This window comes from Ambystoma mexicanum, chromosome 12, assembly GCF_040938575.1.
Source record: "Ambystoma mexicanum isolate Mex_15411 chromosome 12, UKY_AmexF1_1, whole genome shotgun sequence".
Lineage (NCBI taxonomy): Eukaryota > Metazoa > Chordata > Amphibia > Caudata > Ambystomatidae > Ambystoma > Ambystoma mexicanum.
Window position 1 is genome coordinate 11,045,156 of NC_090936.1, and position 15,210 is coordinate 11,060,365.

The window sequence follows — 15,210 nt, forward strand, 5'->3', positions numbered from 1 at the left end:
CAGGTTCTAACGGGAGAAAACAACAGGTGAATATAGGAGGACAGCGGAATAATAGAATCGATTGGGAGAAGAGAGGGGTTTCTTACGGATGGATTTGGAGGAATCTAGTTGTTGCAGAGAGGTGGAGGGTTCTCGGAGTGAAAGGTAGAGATGGTTGGAAGGAAGCGCTGGAAGGGCACACTATAAGGTAAGAGAGAAAAAGGAATGGTAGATACCATGCAAGATTGAATACACTAGAATAGGGAGAGCCTAGAGTTCGAACTTACGGAGCGTCCTGAAATACAGAAGCGACGCGCGAAGGCGAAAGCCTTCGGTTCTGATATAGCGTCACATGACATGTCGTAATAGTCAGCTGGTTGCGTGGAAGAATCATGTGACCTGTCCTTGACGTGCACTGATGACGTGGAACCACAGTACCTCTAGAACTGGTGGTATTGACAGAAATAGATCGCGCATCTGCACAACAAAGCGCGGAACTGCACATTTTCCACCTATGTAAGTGTACAAAGCAGCGATGACGAAAAGGTGTAACAGATTGCTTCTGCAGTTCCATTGGTCATGTGATCTGATTGTCTCTGCAGTTCCATTGGTCAAGTGTACCGATTGCCTCTGCAGTTCCATTGGTCATGTGATCTGATTGTCTCTGCAGTTCCATTGGTCAAGTGACCCGACTGCCTCTACAGTTCCATTGGTCATGTGATCTGATTGTCTCTGCAGTTCCATTGGTCAAGTGACCCGACTGCCTCCACAGTTCCATTGGTCATTTGATCTGATTGTCTCTGCAGTTCCATTGGTCAAGTGACCCGAATGCCTCCGCAGTTCCATTGGTCATGTGATCTGATTGTCTCTGCAGTTCCATTGGTCAAGTGACCCGAATGCCTCCGCAGTTCCATTGGTCATGTGATCTGATTGTCTCTGCAGTTCCATTGGTCAAGTGACCTGACTGCCTCCGCAGTTCCATTGGTCATGTGATCTGATTGTCTCTGCAGTTCCATTGGTCAAGTGACCTGACTGCCTCCGCAGTTCCATTGGTCATGTGATCTGATTGTCTCTGCAGTTCCATTGGTCAAGTGACCTGACTGCCTCCGCAGTTCCATTGGTCATGTGATCTGATTGTCTCTGCAGTTCGATTGGTCAAGTGACCTGACTGCCTCCACAGTTCCATTGGTCATGTGACCTGATTGCTTGGTCAAGTGACCTGACTGCCTCCACAGTTCCATTGGTCATGTGACCGGACTGCCTCTACAGTTCCATTGGTCAAGTGACCTGATTGCTTGGTCAAGTGACCTGACTGCCTCCACAGTTCCATTGGTCAAGTGACCTGACTGCCTCCACAGTTCCATTGGTCAAGTGACCTGACTGCCTCTACAGTTCCATTGGTCGTGTGATCTGATTGTCTCTACAGTTCCATTGGTCAAGTGACCTGACTGCCTCCACAGTTCCATTGGTCAAGTGACCTGACTGCCTCCACAGTTCCATTGGTCAAGTGACCGGACTGCCTCCACAGTTCCATTGGTCATGTGATCTGATTGTCTCTGCAGTTCTATTGGTCAAGTGACCCGATTGCCTCTACAGTTCCATTGGTCAAGTGACCCGATTGCCTCTGCAGTTCCATTGGTCATGTGATCTGATTGTCTCCATTGGTCAAGTGATCTGATTGCCTCTGCAGTTCCATTGGTCATGTGATCTGATTGTCTCTGCAGTTCCATTGGTCAAGTGACCCGAATGCCTCCGCAGTTCCATTGGTCATGTGATCTGATTGTCTCTGCAGTTCCATTGGTCAAGTGACCTGACTGCCTCCGCAGTTCCATTGGTCATGTGATCTGATTGTCTCTGCAGTTCCATTGGTCAAGTGACCTGACTGCCTCCGCAGTTCCATTGGTCATGTGATCTGATTGTCTCTGCAGTTCCATTGGTCAAGTGACCTGACTGCCTCCGCAGTTCCATTGGTCATGTGATCTGATTGTCTCTGCAGTTCGATTGGTCAAGTGACCTGACTGCCTCCACAGTTCCATTGGTCATGTGACCTGATTGCTTGGTCAAGTGACCTGACTGCCTCCACAGTTCCATTGGTCATGTGACCGGACTGCCTCTACAGTTCCATTGGTCAAGTGACCTGATTGCTTGGTCAAGTGACCTGACTGCCTCCACAGTTCCATTGGTCAAGTGACCTGACTGCCTCCACAGTTCCATTGGTCAAGTGACCTGACTGCCTCTACAGTTCCATTGGTCGTGTGATCTGATTGTCTCTACAGTTCCATTGGTCAAGTGACCTGACTGCCTCCACAGTTCCATTGGTCAAGTGACCTGACTGCCTCCACAGTTCCATTGGTCAAGTGACCGGACTGCCTCCACAGTTCCATTGGTCATGTGATCTGATTGTCTCTGCAGTTCTATTGGTCAAGTGACCCGATTGCCTCTACAGTTCCATTGGTCAAGTGACCCGATTGCCTCTGCAGTTCCATTGGTCATGTGATCTGATTGTCTCCATTGGTCAAGTGATCTGATTGCCTCTGCAGTTCCATTGGTCAAGTGATCTGATTGCCTCTGCAGTTCCATTGGTCAAGTGATCTGATTGCCTCTGCATTTCCATTGGTCAAGTGACCCGATTGCCTCTGCAGTTCCATTGGTCAAGTGACCTGATTACCTCTGCATTTCCATTGGTCATCTAATTGCTGCTGCAGTTCCATTGGTCAAGTGACCCGATTGCCTCTGCAGTTCCATTGGTCAAGTTATCTGATTGCTGCTGCAGTTCCATTGGTGAAGTGACCCCGATTGCCTCTGCAGTTACATCAGTCAAGTGACCTGATTGCCTCTACAGTTCCATTGGTCAAGTGACCCGATTGCCTCTGCCGTTCCATTGGTCAAGTGATCTGATTTCCTCTACAGTTCCATTGGTCAAGTGACCAAATTGCCTCTGCAGTTCCATTGGTCATGTGATCTGATTGTCTCTGCAGTTCCATTGGTCAAGTGATCTGACTGCCTCTACAGTTCCATTGGTCATGTGATCTGATTGTCTCTGCAGTTCCATTGGTCAAGTGACCTGACTGCCTCTACAGTTCCATTGGTCATGTGATCTGATTGTCTCTGCAGTTCCATTGGTCAAGTGACCTGACTGCCTCCACAGTTCCATTGGTCATGTGATCTGATTGTCTCTGCAGTTCCATTGGTCAAGTGACCCGACTGCCTCCACAGTTCCATTGGTCAAGTGACCTGATTGCTTGGTCAAGTGACCTGACTGCCTCCACAGTTCCATTGGTCAAGTGACCTGACTGCCTCTACAGTTCCATTGGTCGTGTGATCTGATTGTCTCTGTAGTTCGATTGGTCAAGTGACCTGACTGCCTCCACAGTTCCATTGGTCAAGTGACCTGATTGCTTGGTCAAGTGACCTGACTGCCTCCACAGTTCCATTGGTCAAGTGACCTGACTGCCTCCACAGTTCCATTGGTCATGTGATCTGATTGTCTCTGCAGTTCCATTGGTCATGTGACCTGACTGCCTCCACAGTTCCATTGGTCAGGGGCATATTGACAACCTGCAGTCCGAGGCACCATCCGCTTGTGTGTCGTAACAGTGTTTCCCATCACTGATCACAATTCCACCACACTAAAGGTGTGGGAAGGACACTTGCGAGGAACCTCCAAGGGCATTCACAGCTGCCCACTTAAGCTAGGCTCAAAACATGTACCCTTGGCAGAAGGCAGTGGGCGTGGCCGTACAAGACAAACATGTTGGGGGTGGTTCCCCATGTGGTGCTGCCACTCCCAGCATGCAGCTTCCAGTTTAACTTGCTTTCTTTGCAGGTGCTCACATAATACATGGGCCTCGTGTGTGCGGGCTCCAATGGTTGAGTTTGTTCAAGACAAAGGTCAACATAGTGGCTGCATACTGATAGCAGAGATGGAACGGGTGTTCTCCCTTTTGCAGGGGTCTTTCTGAACACTGCAAGCCTACCACAACCTGGCCAATCCCAGAATGCCCTGTACTTACATATGTGCACTAACAGCACTACATGTCAGGTGGAGAACCCTACCAAAAGCCCCATGAAGACACATTCCCTTCTAGCCAGTCCCAGTCAAATTCAGGATGCCCACCCAATGGGTGAAGCCATCACTCAGAGCAAGCGGGGAGCACTGCTCTTCTTAAGTGGCCACTATGTGTACCAACCACAGACTAATGTTGATCTGAGCAGGTGTCGGGGAAACACCCTCAAATTCATGGAATCTGGCATGTTTACAATCTGGGCCTATAGGAGCAATTCCATGAAAAATGCCCATTCCCTTATTGGAATGCCAGAAGCCGGGAAGAGATGCCGGCATTGGAACGCTGTTGGACACCGAGCACTTACTACATACCCCTGGTTATGGCGGGCCTTGCGTAAGAAGTGACGAGATGAACCCCCACCATTGCCAATTCTGCCACGACGCAAACCAATAAGGACCTGGGCCAATAACCACTATCTGTAGACCCCTTAATCGATGCTGGACACAGGTTGCAACTGCTGTGCACCAACCATACACATCTGTATGTAGCGGATGGATCAGGGTGGCAGTCAGATTTGATAGGTTGCAATTTAAAAAGAACACTTTCAGATAAAGAGCTGAGGTCACCCTTGACACCCACACAACGTCCGCATTCACGCCAAGGGAAAGTCAAGCGACGCTTATTGCCCCAAGCGCAATGGCATCAGGGATTGTTTGTTAAACAATGCATGCCGCGCGACACCCCTGCTAATCTCTCAGGCCTTGGCATGAATGCTTTAAAAAGTGGAATTTTAAAAAAAAATTAACGTTTGATGCAGCACGCGCCACTTGCAATGCTTGACGTGTGATGGGGCTGGACATTTTCGATCCGATGGAATGGATTCCAATTACCGAGCAAATCTTGTGGTTGCTCTTAAATGCGCTGTGATTTATGGCGGTTTAATGTGGTGCACATGTTCCCCGCCATTCCCAGGGGATTGCTATGCAAATTAGGCAGATTGCTTCATGCAGCAAAAGAAGAAGAAATGAGAAAAATGTAAAAGATCCAACGGGGGAAAAGGATGAACCCATATATGGCCATATTTAGCCATGCCTGTCGCCAAATGAGACATTCAGACTGTCTCCGCCTCTGCTTGAGCCAGGGCTCACCGGAGGGACCCAGTAAATTAGTGGGATTGGAGTGCAAATCCTTTCAGGAGATGAATGCCTTCCAGACATATCCCCTTATTGCAGGCGTGTACATGGGTCGCGTCCCTCCCCCTCTCCTTCCATCAAGACCCACAGCTTGAAGCACAACCTACAGTGCATTCCTGAGAGAGGGCTCTGGCCTGGATAACAACAATAACGTTAATCAAAATAATCAGAATAAAATGCTGCGTGTGGACCTGAGGCTTTTTAACAAAGATATACTGTGATATGTTCAGTCCCGAAATATACAGATCTGCTGCAATTCTCTTGATCGCTGAGAATTTTTCAGAATTAGTCACGTGGTGCTTGATTTTTGTTTCTTTTTATTCAAAAACTAGTGGCATGTGAAATGAGTAAAGATCGTTGGTTCCGGACATAAATAGCAAATGATTGCTTAAATTCTGGCAGCATTCATCTATAAATGGACATGCTATCACCCACCCACCCACCCAGAAAGCACGGCCTTACTTCGCGCACCGCTGTCGAGTTGTCGGTTGGTTGTATCCTGTCTGCCTGGCACTGAGCTGCACTTCAGTTCCCCTTACCACCCGCACATATTCTTGTGGGTGGGACAGGGGCTATTAGTCCACCTTATAAGCACTAGCCAACGCCTGCATCCCCCAAGTTACCCTACCGATTGCCCTTTTGAATGTTCCCTACCCCTTTCTGGCTCAGAGCCAAGTGCATGTAATGGGCCACCCGCATATATTTTTCATTCTGCTGTTTTTCAAACACGTGGCCGCTTGCTTCTCTATGGGGCATTTTGTATTCTGTGTAAGGCACCACTGCGCTATTTCATCCAAATTAAGGGGTGGCCAAACTCACGACCTCTCCCCCACCCACATGACATGTTCCGAACACCAAGAAATGGCACTTGCATATTTTTGATTCAATCCTTGGATAAGCTTCCGGGGACAATGTTCCATGAAAATGTATTAGTCGAAGGCAGAAACAACCCGCTGCTACGATTGCTAAAAGGTAAAGGCGCACTTGTAGGTAAAGGAACTAGTAGTCGGATTGCTTATACAGCTGTGGCCGTACACCGTAGTGCGCAGGGGTAGCAAGCACTACCCCCATTTCACACCCATGTGGTTAGTAGCAGCACCAGAGTTCAATGAGGGCAATTGTAGGCCGTAGGTTCTAGTCCAGAGCGCTCCTTGCCAACCTGCAGCGCTGTGCACTTGGGTGGCGTTAGGTGTATCTCACTCCCTCTAGGAAATCCCAGTCCAATCCTTTGGAACCCCTGCCACACCGTGTTTTCAAAGCGACCACTGACTAAGCAACACACTCCCATTTAGGTTGAGTTGTGGCGTGGATTTAGAAGCCTTCCCTACTCCTGCCAGAGGTAACTTGAAAGGGGCGGGTTCTCTTCTTCTGCAGCCCGTGCATGGATGCGATCGATGTGTGGGGGTGTGATGGCGGGTACTCACTGGAGACGCCTCAGAGAAATACACTAAATGAGACGCGCACTCAGCACCGCTGAGGGGTTGAAAAAGCTCAGAGTGAGGACTGCCTGCAAGGACAGGGTTCTGGAAAGAAACTCAGTAAGATAGCAGCTTCCCTGGCTGCAACAGGCAGGAGCTTTGCCAACTTTAAGGCGACTCCAGGCCATGTGTTGGAGACACTCCAGGCCATGTGTTGGAGACACTCCAGGCCATGTGTTGGAGACCCCAGCATTAAACAATCACGCGACCTTGCACCCCTTTGGAACCGACAGTGAAAAGCCCGTCCCCTAAAACCCGGCAGTGAGCCGCAGGTACCGAAATCAAAATAAAGCACCGGGTTTTTCCAGTTAAGGCCCTTTTATTTCTCACACAATTACAACACATGCTGCAAATTAACAGGGGCTTCAAATTAGAGAATGGGGATTGTACCCCAACACGGATGTGCTTTGAAGGTACTCAGGACCCTCTCCCCTCCCCCCACACATGAGTACAGCTATATAAGCTCCCTATTTCCGCCGATTTCACTGGACGTCTGAATGCGGTGGCAGCAATAATTTAAACACTTGCCTGTGTCCAGGCGCTATAAATAAACAAACAAGAGCACGCCACACCGATACCAATTAGGGCGAGACACCCGAGTTACGACACGTCCTACCTGGCCAACATGACCCCACGCGGGGCCTCTTTGAGCCCCTGGCGAAGATGCCGGTCACTTTTGTCCCTAGAGGCCACGGTGCCCCGAATCTAGCGCTGTGAGGCCTTGGCGATTGCGGATGGACGCTACACGTGGTCACAGAATGAAACTGCTGCACACACCCGCACGCCCCGGCTCTTCCTTTCAACACACCTAATCGTCGCATGCAGGCTTTCCCGCGGCGTTTATTCTTAACCACATTTAGTTAAATTATTGTTTTGCTGATGAAGTTGTCACCACATGAAAAATATAGCGCGGGCGTTCATGCATTCAGTGTTCAAACACCCACCTACCCCAACCCCCCCGCCCCCTGTTGCATCCTACAAGGTGGTATATGGACCGGGGATGAGCCGCCTGCGCCTGTTTTAAGAGGAGTGCCATTTCTTGTTCATGGTCCATCACACAGGCGTGCTAGGGTCATCACCCCAGAATTAATAACGTTACTAGAATAAGTCGTATTATCATCCTTGTGATTGTGCGTGAACTGTGCCTTTTGCACCAGTGCATACGGCGGTCAAAACAATGACATGTCACACGTCCACGGGGAAGGGGGCGTCAGAGACTTCAACATCTGTGTGTGTGTGTGGAGACCATGCGCGTGCGATGTGAATCCCACTCACGCCACGTGACATGCAGTGTGCGCCCCTTCCACACACTGGGGCCTGGGGACGCGGCCATTGGGGGCCCTGCGGTGTTTGGAGGGGGCCGGTAATTCTCGCCTTCATTAAAAGAAGCGCACCCTTATATATTGCCGCGTTAGACCATAAGAGGGAGGGTCTGCCGCGGGGGCGGCGATGGGATGTGTTGCTGCGCGGGCCTAGAGCTGCCACTTATAGGAAACATGCATGTTAAAAGGAGCTTCTAAAATATGTGGGACTGTACATTTAACAGAGGGGAGCGGCGGTTGAGGCCAGATGACAGCAACCATGGTGTTGGGGGCAGAGGGGCTGGGGACAGCGTACTGCACGTGCCCCCCCCCCCGCCCCCGCGTATTTAGCATTATTAAGGCACAGGTTTTTTTTTTTTTTAAAAAAAATCCCCAGAAATAAATGTCATTGTTCACGCGCTGAAGCCAGGACTTCAAGTTGAAAGGTCAACCTTGAAGCTCCCCTGAAACCGACCCTCCCTCCTTTAGAGAAGCGACCTGTGGGGACTGGAAAAACATGGGGTTATTTCAGCCTGTTCTGTCCCCTGCCATAGTACCCGAAAACATACAACAGAGAATGCTGCTTTTCCAAACTACCTGGGGAGGCTTCATGTGGGAGGGTGTGTGTGTGTGTTGGGGAGGGGGGGGGCACCTGCGCATTTTTAACCCTTTAGGCATTTCTGCATTGAAGAGGAATTGGGGGGGGGGGGTTAAACAGCCTGGAGTATAAAGAACCACTGCGGTTGTGCTGTCTTTTTGCACGAATTCCTCTTCCATAAAACAGACACATAGCACAACACCTTTGCACTATGCCAGATCGCCGCCCCCGTGCCCCCCCCCCTGCCCCCTCGCACATAGGTTTCGCAGGGCCGACATGCATATATATGACCCTTCACAGGAAGAGGGGAATTGTATCATGTGTCATATGGAACGGCACGTGCAAGCTTCTGTCCTGTGCACACCCCTGTGTTGCCGCGCACACGTTGCTCGCTTCTGGGCAATAACCCACGCCGCCAGCCCGGCTGTGAAGTCGCCAGTCATTAGCCGATGTGGGCAACTGCCCGACTGACATAATACAGACACACTACTCAGGGTGTAGACGCGCGCGTAAAAACACTATTTCCAGCAGCTTCAACGGGGCTTCTCCCGGTGTCCGGCCAGGATGGAATGAGCAGAGAACAGATGCAAAAAACTGAAATGCGACCCCAATAAGGTGGGGGGGGTGGGGGGGGGTCCGCTGTGCAATGTAAGGCATAGCCCCTTCCATCTGCATTGCAATGCTCCGCGGTATCTGCATACCTGGGGACTGGCACGTGTAGATGCATTATTTAACGAGCAGGTTGGGGGCGGGGCATTAGGGCCGTGTCCCCGCCCACTTGACCCTGTAATAATTTGCGAACATTGTGGCAAAGAATATTCCTGCACAGGCAGTACGTTATTGTTTAACCAGCAGCCGACGTGCAACAATATTTGGAAACCATAGAAATATATGGGATGGGACGCGTGGTCGCGTCGTGCAATATCCCCATGGGGGGCGGTTATTGGGGGGGGGCGGTTAATGAATAACCGCCCGGCCCTGATTTCGGCTGCTTTTCTACACCCGTGCCATCCCTCGAGTACAGAATGTCGCCACCACGCACGACACGCTGTCATTTTAATGACACTGCCCCTTAAATTGCATTTAAAATACTGGATTATTCCAGAACAGGGCGGGCATGTGGCGTCTGCAGCCGCCTGCAGACTCCCCCCCGAAAGCCTCTTTCATTCGGGCTTAATTTACTTAAGATGTCCAGGATTCCTGTATCCCTGGGTGTTTACATTGAATGACAGGTGTGCAAAGGTGAGCAAACACATTATATAGATGAGACCATGATACGTGTACGCGCATATATGTGCACACACACACGCATTATAAAGAACCTATCATATATGTGCACAAACACACGCATTATAAAGAACCTATCATATATATGCACACACACACGCATTATAAAGAACCTATCATATATGTGCACACACACGCATTATAAAGAACCTATCATATATGTACACACACACGCATTATAAAGAACCTATCACATATGTGCACACACACACATGTATTCACAACCGCTTGCAAATACAGCGTCCACAAAACATTACATTGAATGTGCAGTTTCCAGTGACAGGAGGCCAGCAGGACTCAATGTGCTGACAATTAACAGTGCAGAAAATGCACCCCACACTGCACGTGCACCCGGAACATGTCCTCTCGCGCTGTCAATCTTTCTAATAATACACTCGTGTGCATCGTGCACACGGAGAAGGCGCTTCTCAAGTGTTTACTCGCACAAGGGAAACATCTGCACACTTCCGAAAATTATTGGGCAACAGAAATAAAATGCTTTCGGACGATGTATTAAATAAGAAAAACAATCTCTACAAGTTATACGTGCTTTAAAAAAAATAAAAACAACAAATAATCGGCTAAATTCTGGATAGGCCAAGACCACCTGAACACGAGACGAAGCAAACACTCTGGGGGATTTAGTGCAACACTGAGTATTTCTGATGTGGCGGCTGAGCCTGTATCCTGCCTGTAAACAGCAGGTGTGGGTGGGGCTGTGTAGAGCAGAGGGACCGGCACAGGTGGACTTCCCAGACCTGGGGGGCAGCTGTCCGCTTCCCTGCACCCCAAGTCTGTGGCAAGGCCGGAGCCACCAACGAACACAAAAGTCCCTGCTGCCTTTACACACAACACAGGTGCAAACTCGCAGGGTAGGGGTATTGGAAGCAGCAATGCGTTCATATTGTGTGTGCGTGCGCATGATGCACAAACACACACACACACACGCGGCTATGGATGCACGTTTGCACTGAACCGTGAATGCACAACCCGCCCTCTTTAGATACACGGCCCTGCTCCGCCTGAATAAACCCCCCGGGCACTCAGGACTCGGGGGAGTTGCACTCGCATCGATCGCCTCCGTGTGGTGTCTGGCAGCGGTGCCACTCTGCTGTGCAAGGAGGGGGAGGGGCAGGCACCTGTGAATGGACGAGCGGACCCGAATTTAGTTCGGACCGTTAGGAAAGGCCTCGGTGGTGCAGGTTACCCACCCCGCCCACACTGCGACCCCCCTGAAAGAGATCTGTCCCGCTCAGGGAAGTGGACCCGAGTATTACCCAAACAGGGACGGTGCCCACCCTCTGGCAAATGAGGAGAAGAGAAGGGCCGTGACAGGAAACAGGGCGATAGTTTTAATATTTTTGATGCCAAGCACGGAGGCTCCACTCACACCCGTCACTGCGAAGCCCTCATCATTATTAAAGGCCCCCTCCCGCTGCAGAGAATTGCCCCCATCTCTGCCCCTCTACCCAAAAGCAAAATACCTCACCCTTAAGATATTTAAAAACACATTTAAAAAAATAAAGTGTACTTCTGTTAATTCATATACAATATCCTTGAAATATTGTATTATTTTTTTTTTTAACAGTGTGGTGTGTTATTGTCGGAGTGCTCTTGTGTTAGCATCCGTTCGCTGGCACACAGCCGAGCAGGCCTCACACGCCTTCACAATCCATTGCTGTGCACCCACCCTGCACACCGGCGAGCGCGCACGTTATCTTTTGCGAGCCCCATGGCGGGTGCCGGCACCCCCAGCTCGGAATCCCTCGCCCCCACCCCGGCTGAAGGCACCCGCCTCTCAATGAAGTCTGTAATGCACGCACACACCCAGCGTGTTACTCCATAATGTGGGCGCAGGTCCGCACTACGTGTTCAAAGAGATGTATGGTGCGTGTACGTGTGTGTGTGCGCGTGTGCGTGTGTGCACACACCTTTCACTTCTAGTCAGAACACATTGTGTAAAGAAGACACCCGCTACAAAACAGCGCGCGGCAGGCACCGAATACTCGGCCTTCTTAAAAGCCGTGCTTTTCCCCAGGCCCGTCCTTGGATGAACTTTCAATTAAGAGAACACCCCCCTCCCCCTTCCCCTTCCCCCAACATATGGGGTGGGGTAGGAAGCTGGGGGGGAACTCATTCCGGTCCCCACTCTCATTCTTAGATAATTAAAGAAGCTGCCGTATAATAAAACAGAATTAAATATTGCTAGGTAATTAGATCAAGGCATCAACAAATAGTGCCGGGCAAATTGCGGGCGAGGGTAACAGTCACCCCAAAAGGTCTACTGGGTAGCGGTATAATGTGAAAGGGCGAGGGGCATAACCCGTAAACATACACATTGCCAGTGCACGGTCAGGGTGTCGGGGGACCGTGCACATTCTCAGCTGGGGGTGAACACGTAAGTGTGGGAAAGGGGCGTGCATGGTAAAGGGGGGTCTTGGGGAATTACGGGCTGGTGCATTTCAGAAGGAGGCGGGCACGGGGTGCTTCTGGGCGAGTAAGGCCTGGGTTTCATTTCTGAAATGGAGGAGGGTGGGGGCAACACTGACAGGCATGCTGGTGGGGGTTTAGCCTAATTAGCCCCCAGATCTACTCTCCGAGGACACACGTGGGTGGGCTGTTTGCTTAATATCGAGGGTATTACACACACGTGTCTGGAGGACCTGCATTAGGGACCGGGGGGCACCCTGGGAGCGGAGTCCTTTCGCAATGCACTCTCAAACCGCTAATTGGGGTTTGCACAGCCTGAAATCCCCTCTGCTCTAATGCGAGCGGGGCCAGTCTCCAGCCTCTGCCAGACCTGGGCCCAGAGAGTGCTGCCTTCAGCCCTGCGTGCTTGGGAGGCAAAGTGCCTCGTTAAGTGCGTCGCCCACTTAAGCCCCCTTGGCAGCTGTAACCCAGATCCGCGAGCAGATCCTGCAGGAGTCGCCAGAGGTCACCCCTCGGGGCTGTTCCTCAACTTTTGCTGCCTCACTGGCATGTGTCAGAAGATGTCACGGATAGCAAAGGGGCACGGCATGGCATCCTCCACCGCCGCAGCACAGAACATGAAGTCCGCGGACTCGAAACAGCGTGGGGTGCATTGGGCGTGTCGCGCCCTCACGGTACAGCAGATACAAGCCTGTGTTCCACGCCCCCCCCTTTGAAAAGAACAAAAGATGTCAACACACACATGACACACACATGCAGCGCTGGAGGGCGGCCAATTAGGAGCGGCTGAAAGAGAAAGCAGGGCACGGGGAGGCTACGCCCCGCTGCCCTGTTCCCCGATCGCTGTATTAATCAATGGGGCCCTGGCAGCGGGCACGGGAAAGGGCAGAGCATGGCAGCCACCCTCCGCTGGTGGGATGGAAATAGTCCTGGTGGGGGGTGCTGGGGCCAGAGGAAACTTTCCTCCTGGCTGGGCTCAGGAGTCCGGGTATATTTAGAAGCCTCGAGTCCAAGCACAGACCCGGACTGCTGGGAAAGTGCAGGGCTGCCCTCCACGCCGCGAGTGAGCCGTGCACAGTATTAAATAATAACACTTTAAGGCAGTGAGGTCTGCCCCCACCCCCCTCCAGCGTCATCAGATCCGCGAACTCGAGACTGCAACCTGTGATTTCCTTTCACGCCGGATCCCGGCCTCGCCCCCGCCGCCCTCCCAGCCACCCAAGCCACCCAGAGCCCATCTGGGGGGTCACTCACGTGGCGGGCGAGGGGAAGGACTCCTCGGTGGACGACCTGCCGATGAAGGACTGGCAAAGTGTCAGGCTCCAGAGCAGCAGCATCCAGCCAGCAGCCATCTTCGCGAGCAGGCAGGCAGCCCCCGGATCCGCGATCCGAACTGATAAGAGCTGGAGTGGAGCCGGGGAGAAAGGGAGAGCCCCGCGCGTGCACGCCCTCAGCCTACTCCAGCAGAAGCAGTGGCAGCAGCAGAAGCAGCGGCGGGCTGCTCGGAGCAGCAGCGGCAGCTGCCATCGGGGCTATTTCGGGAACGGATCTCAGCGCCCTCCTCTCTCTTGCACTCTCTCCTTTCCTTATTTATTCCCCTGATTGCGGAGAAGGGGAGGAGATGTGCAGACTTGCAGGAGGAGGGCGGGAGGGAGATGCTCGGCGCGATTCCTCGCTCCTTTCCGTGCACGCACGCACGCACGCACGGGAGCCGGTGCCCACAGCCGCACCGTGGGCAGCGTGCAGTGCAGTGTGGCATGGGAACTTCCCAAAGTCCCCTCCTGCCTCTCTAACACTCACTGCTGCACTCTGCCTGCACTCTCACACTCCCTCTGTCGCGTACTACAAGTCAAGGGGCACTTATATTTCATGGAATCCGTTCTTTTCATGTCTCACCCTATCTTACTCTCCGTTTCCTGAACCCCAACATCTCAGGTGACTGCTGCATTGGGAACTTCATTGGGCCAACCTTGAGCCCCATAGTGTGCCAAGTAGTCCAGCTATGAGTCTGTGGACCGGTGGCTATCCAGGCGGCTCCCAGGACCCCTCCCCGGGGCTGCGCTGGCTAGGTCCGACTGGCGGTGTAGTCCCACACACTTGGTGAGCCAAGGCTCACTGGCCCTTGAGACACATGCCAATGACCCAGAGAGGGGACCGGGTTCCCAGGGTATGCAGCAGAACGGGCATAGCCCCAGCCACATGTAGTGACTTCTGTGGATGCCCGGGAGGCTTGCCATCCTTTGGGCGGGCTCATATCACCACCACCCTAGGACCACTTGGGATTGCCAGAGTTCGCTTCTCAAGGAACTTCACGCGGCCCCTACTGCATAACAGAATAACTTCTACCCCGCATGACTACACGGATGAGCAGTGGCTAAACCTCCTACTCAGCCCTCACACTACTACACAAGCGTGAGCCAACTCTAAAGGTGAACCGGGCACAGGTCCTTGGCCATCTAAGCCTTCTTCCTCTACGCGCATCTCCTCAACTTGACGACTGAACCCCCGGCCACCACCAAGCCAGAGGGATTGTCCTCGCGTGACTCTTGCTCAAAAGGTCCATCTTTAAACTGGGGACCGGTTGATGCTGCATCTGCCACTCACTGCATGTGGCCCCTGGTGGACATTATGTAAGCTCTGTCTTTAGGATTACCAAATGCAAGTGCGAGGCCTTCACCAGTGTCCCTGTCCCATCACAGCTGTCATTTGATGGCCTGTGCATTACACTGAGGTAATGACACTGTCACCTACTTGGAAGTGCACATCTCGAGAGATGTTCATAGATCATTCTGGACACATTTAAAATGCATCTTGGAAAAATGCCCCATAGACTATAAATGCTGAGTTAAACTGCCCCTCCCATTCTGGGCAAGGTGCATACTCACAATAGGACCCACCTTCCCAGCTTTATTCCTGTGGCAGATGAGGGGAGAGGTC

General features: G+C 51.8%; 1 protein-coding gene across 7 annotated transcripts in view; it reads right to left on the bottom strand.

Moving 5' to 3' along the window:
• CACNA2D1 (calcium voltage-gated channel auxiliary subunit alpha2delta 1) overlaps positions 1-13,933 on the bottom strand; it is a 1,412,752-nt gene extending 1,398,819 nt beyond the window's left edge. For 3 of the 7 annotated variants that reach the window (XM_069627804.1, XM_069627806.1, XM_069627803.1), the window contains exon 1: positions 13,528-13,931. In XM_069627804.1, coding sequence (XP_069483905.1) covers positions 13,528-13,625 — 98 coding nt within the window. In that variant the 5' untranslated portion in view covers positions 13,626-13,931. Of the gene's footprint in view, positions 1-13,527 lie in introns of all 7 variants that reach the window. The other 4 variants (XM_069627808.1, XM_069627807.1, XM_069627805.1 and 1 more) reach the window with 3 other exon arrangements.
• Positions 13,934-15,210: the final 1,277 nt, after the last annotated feature.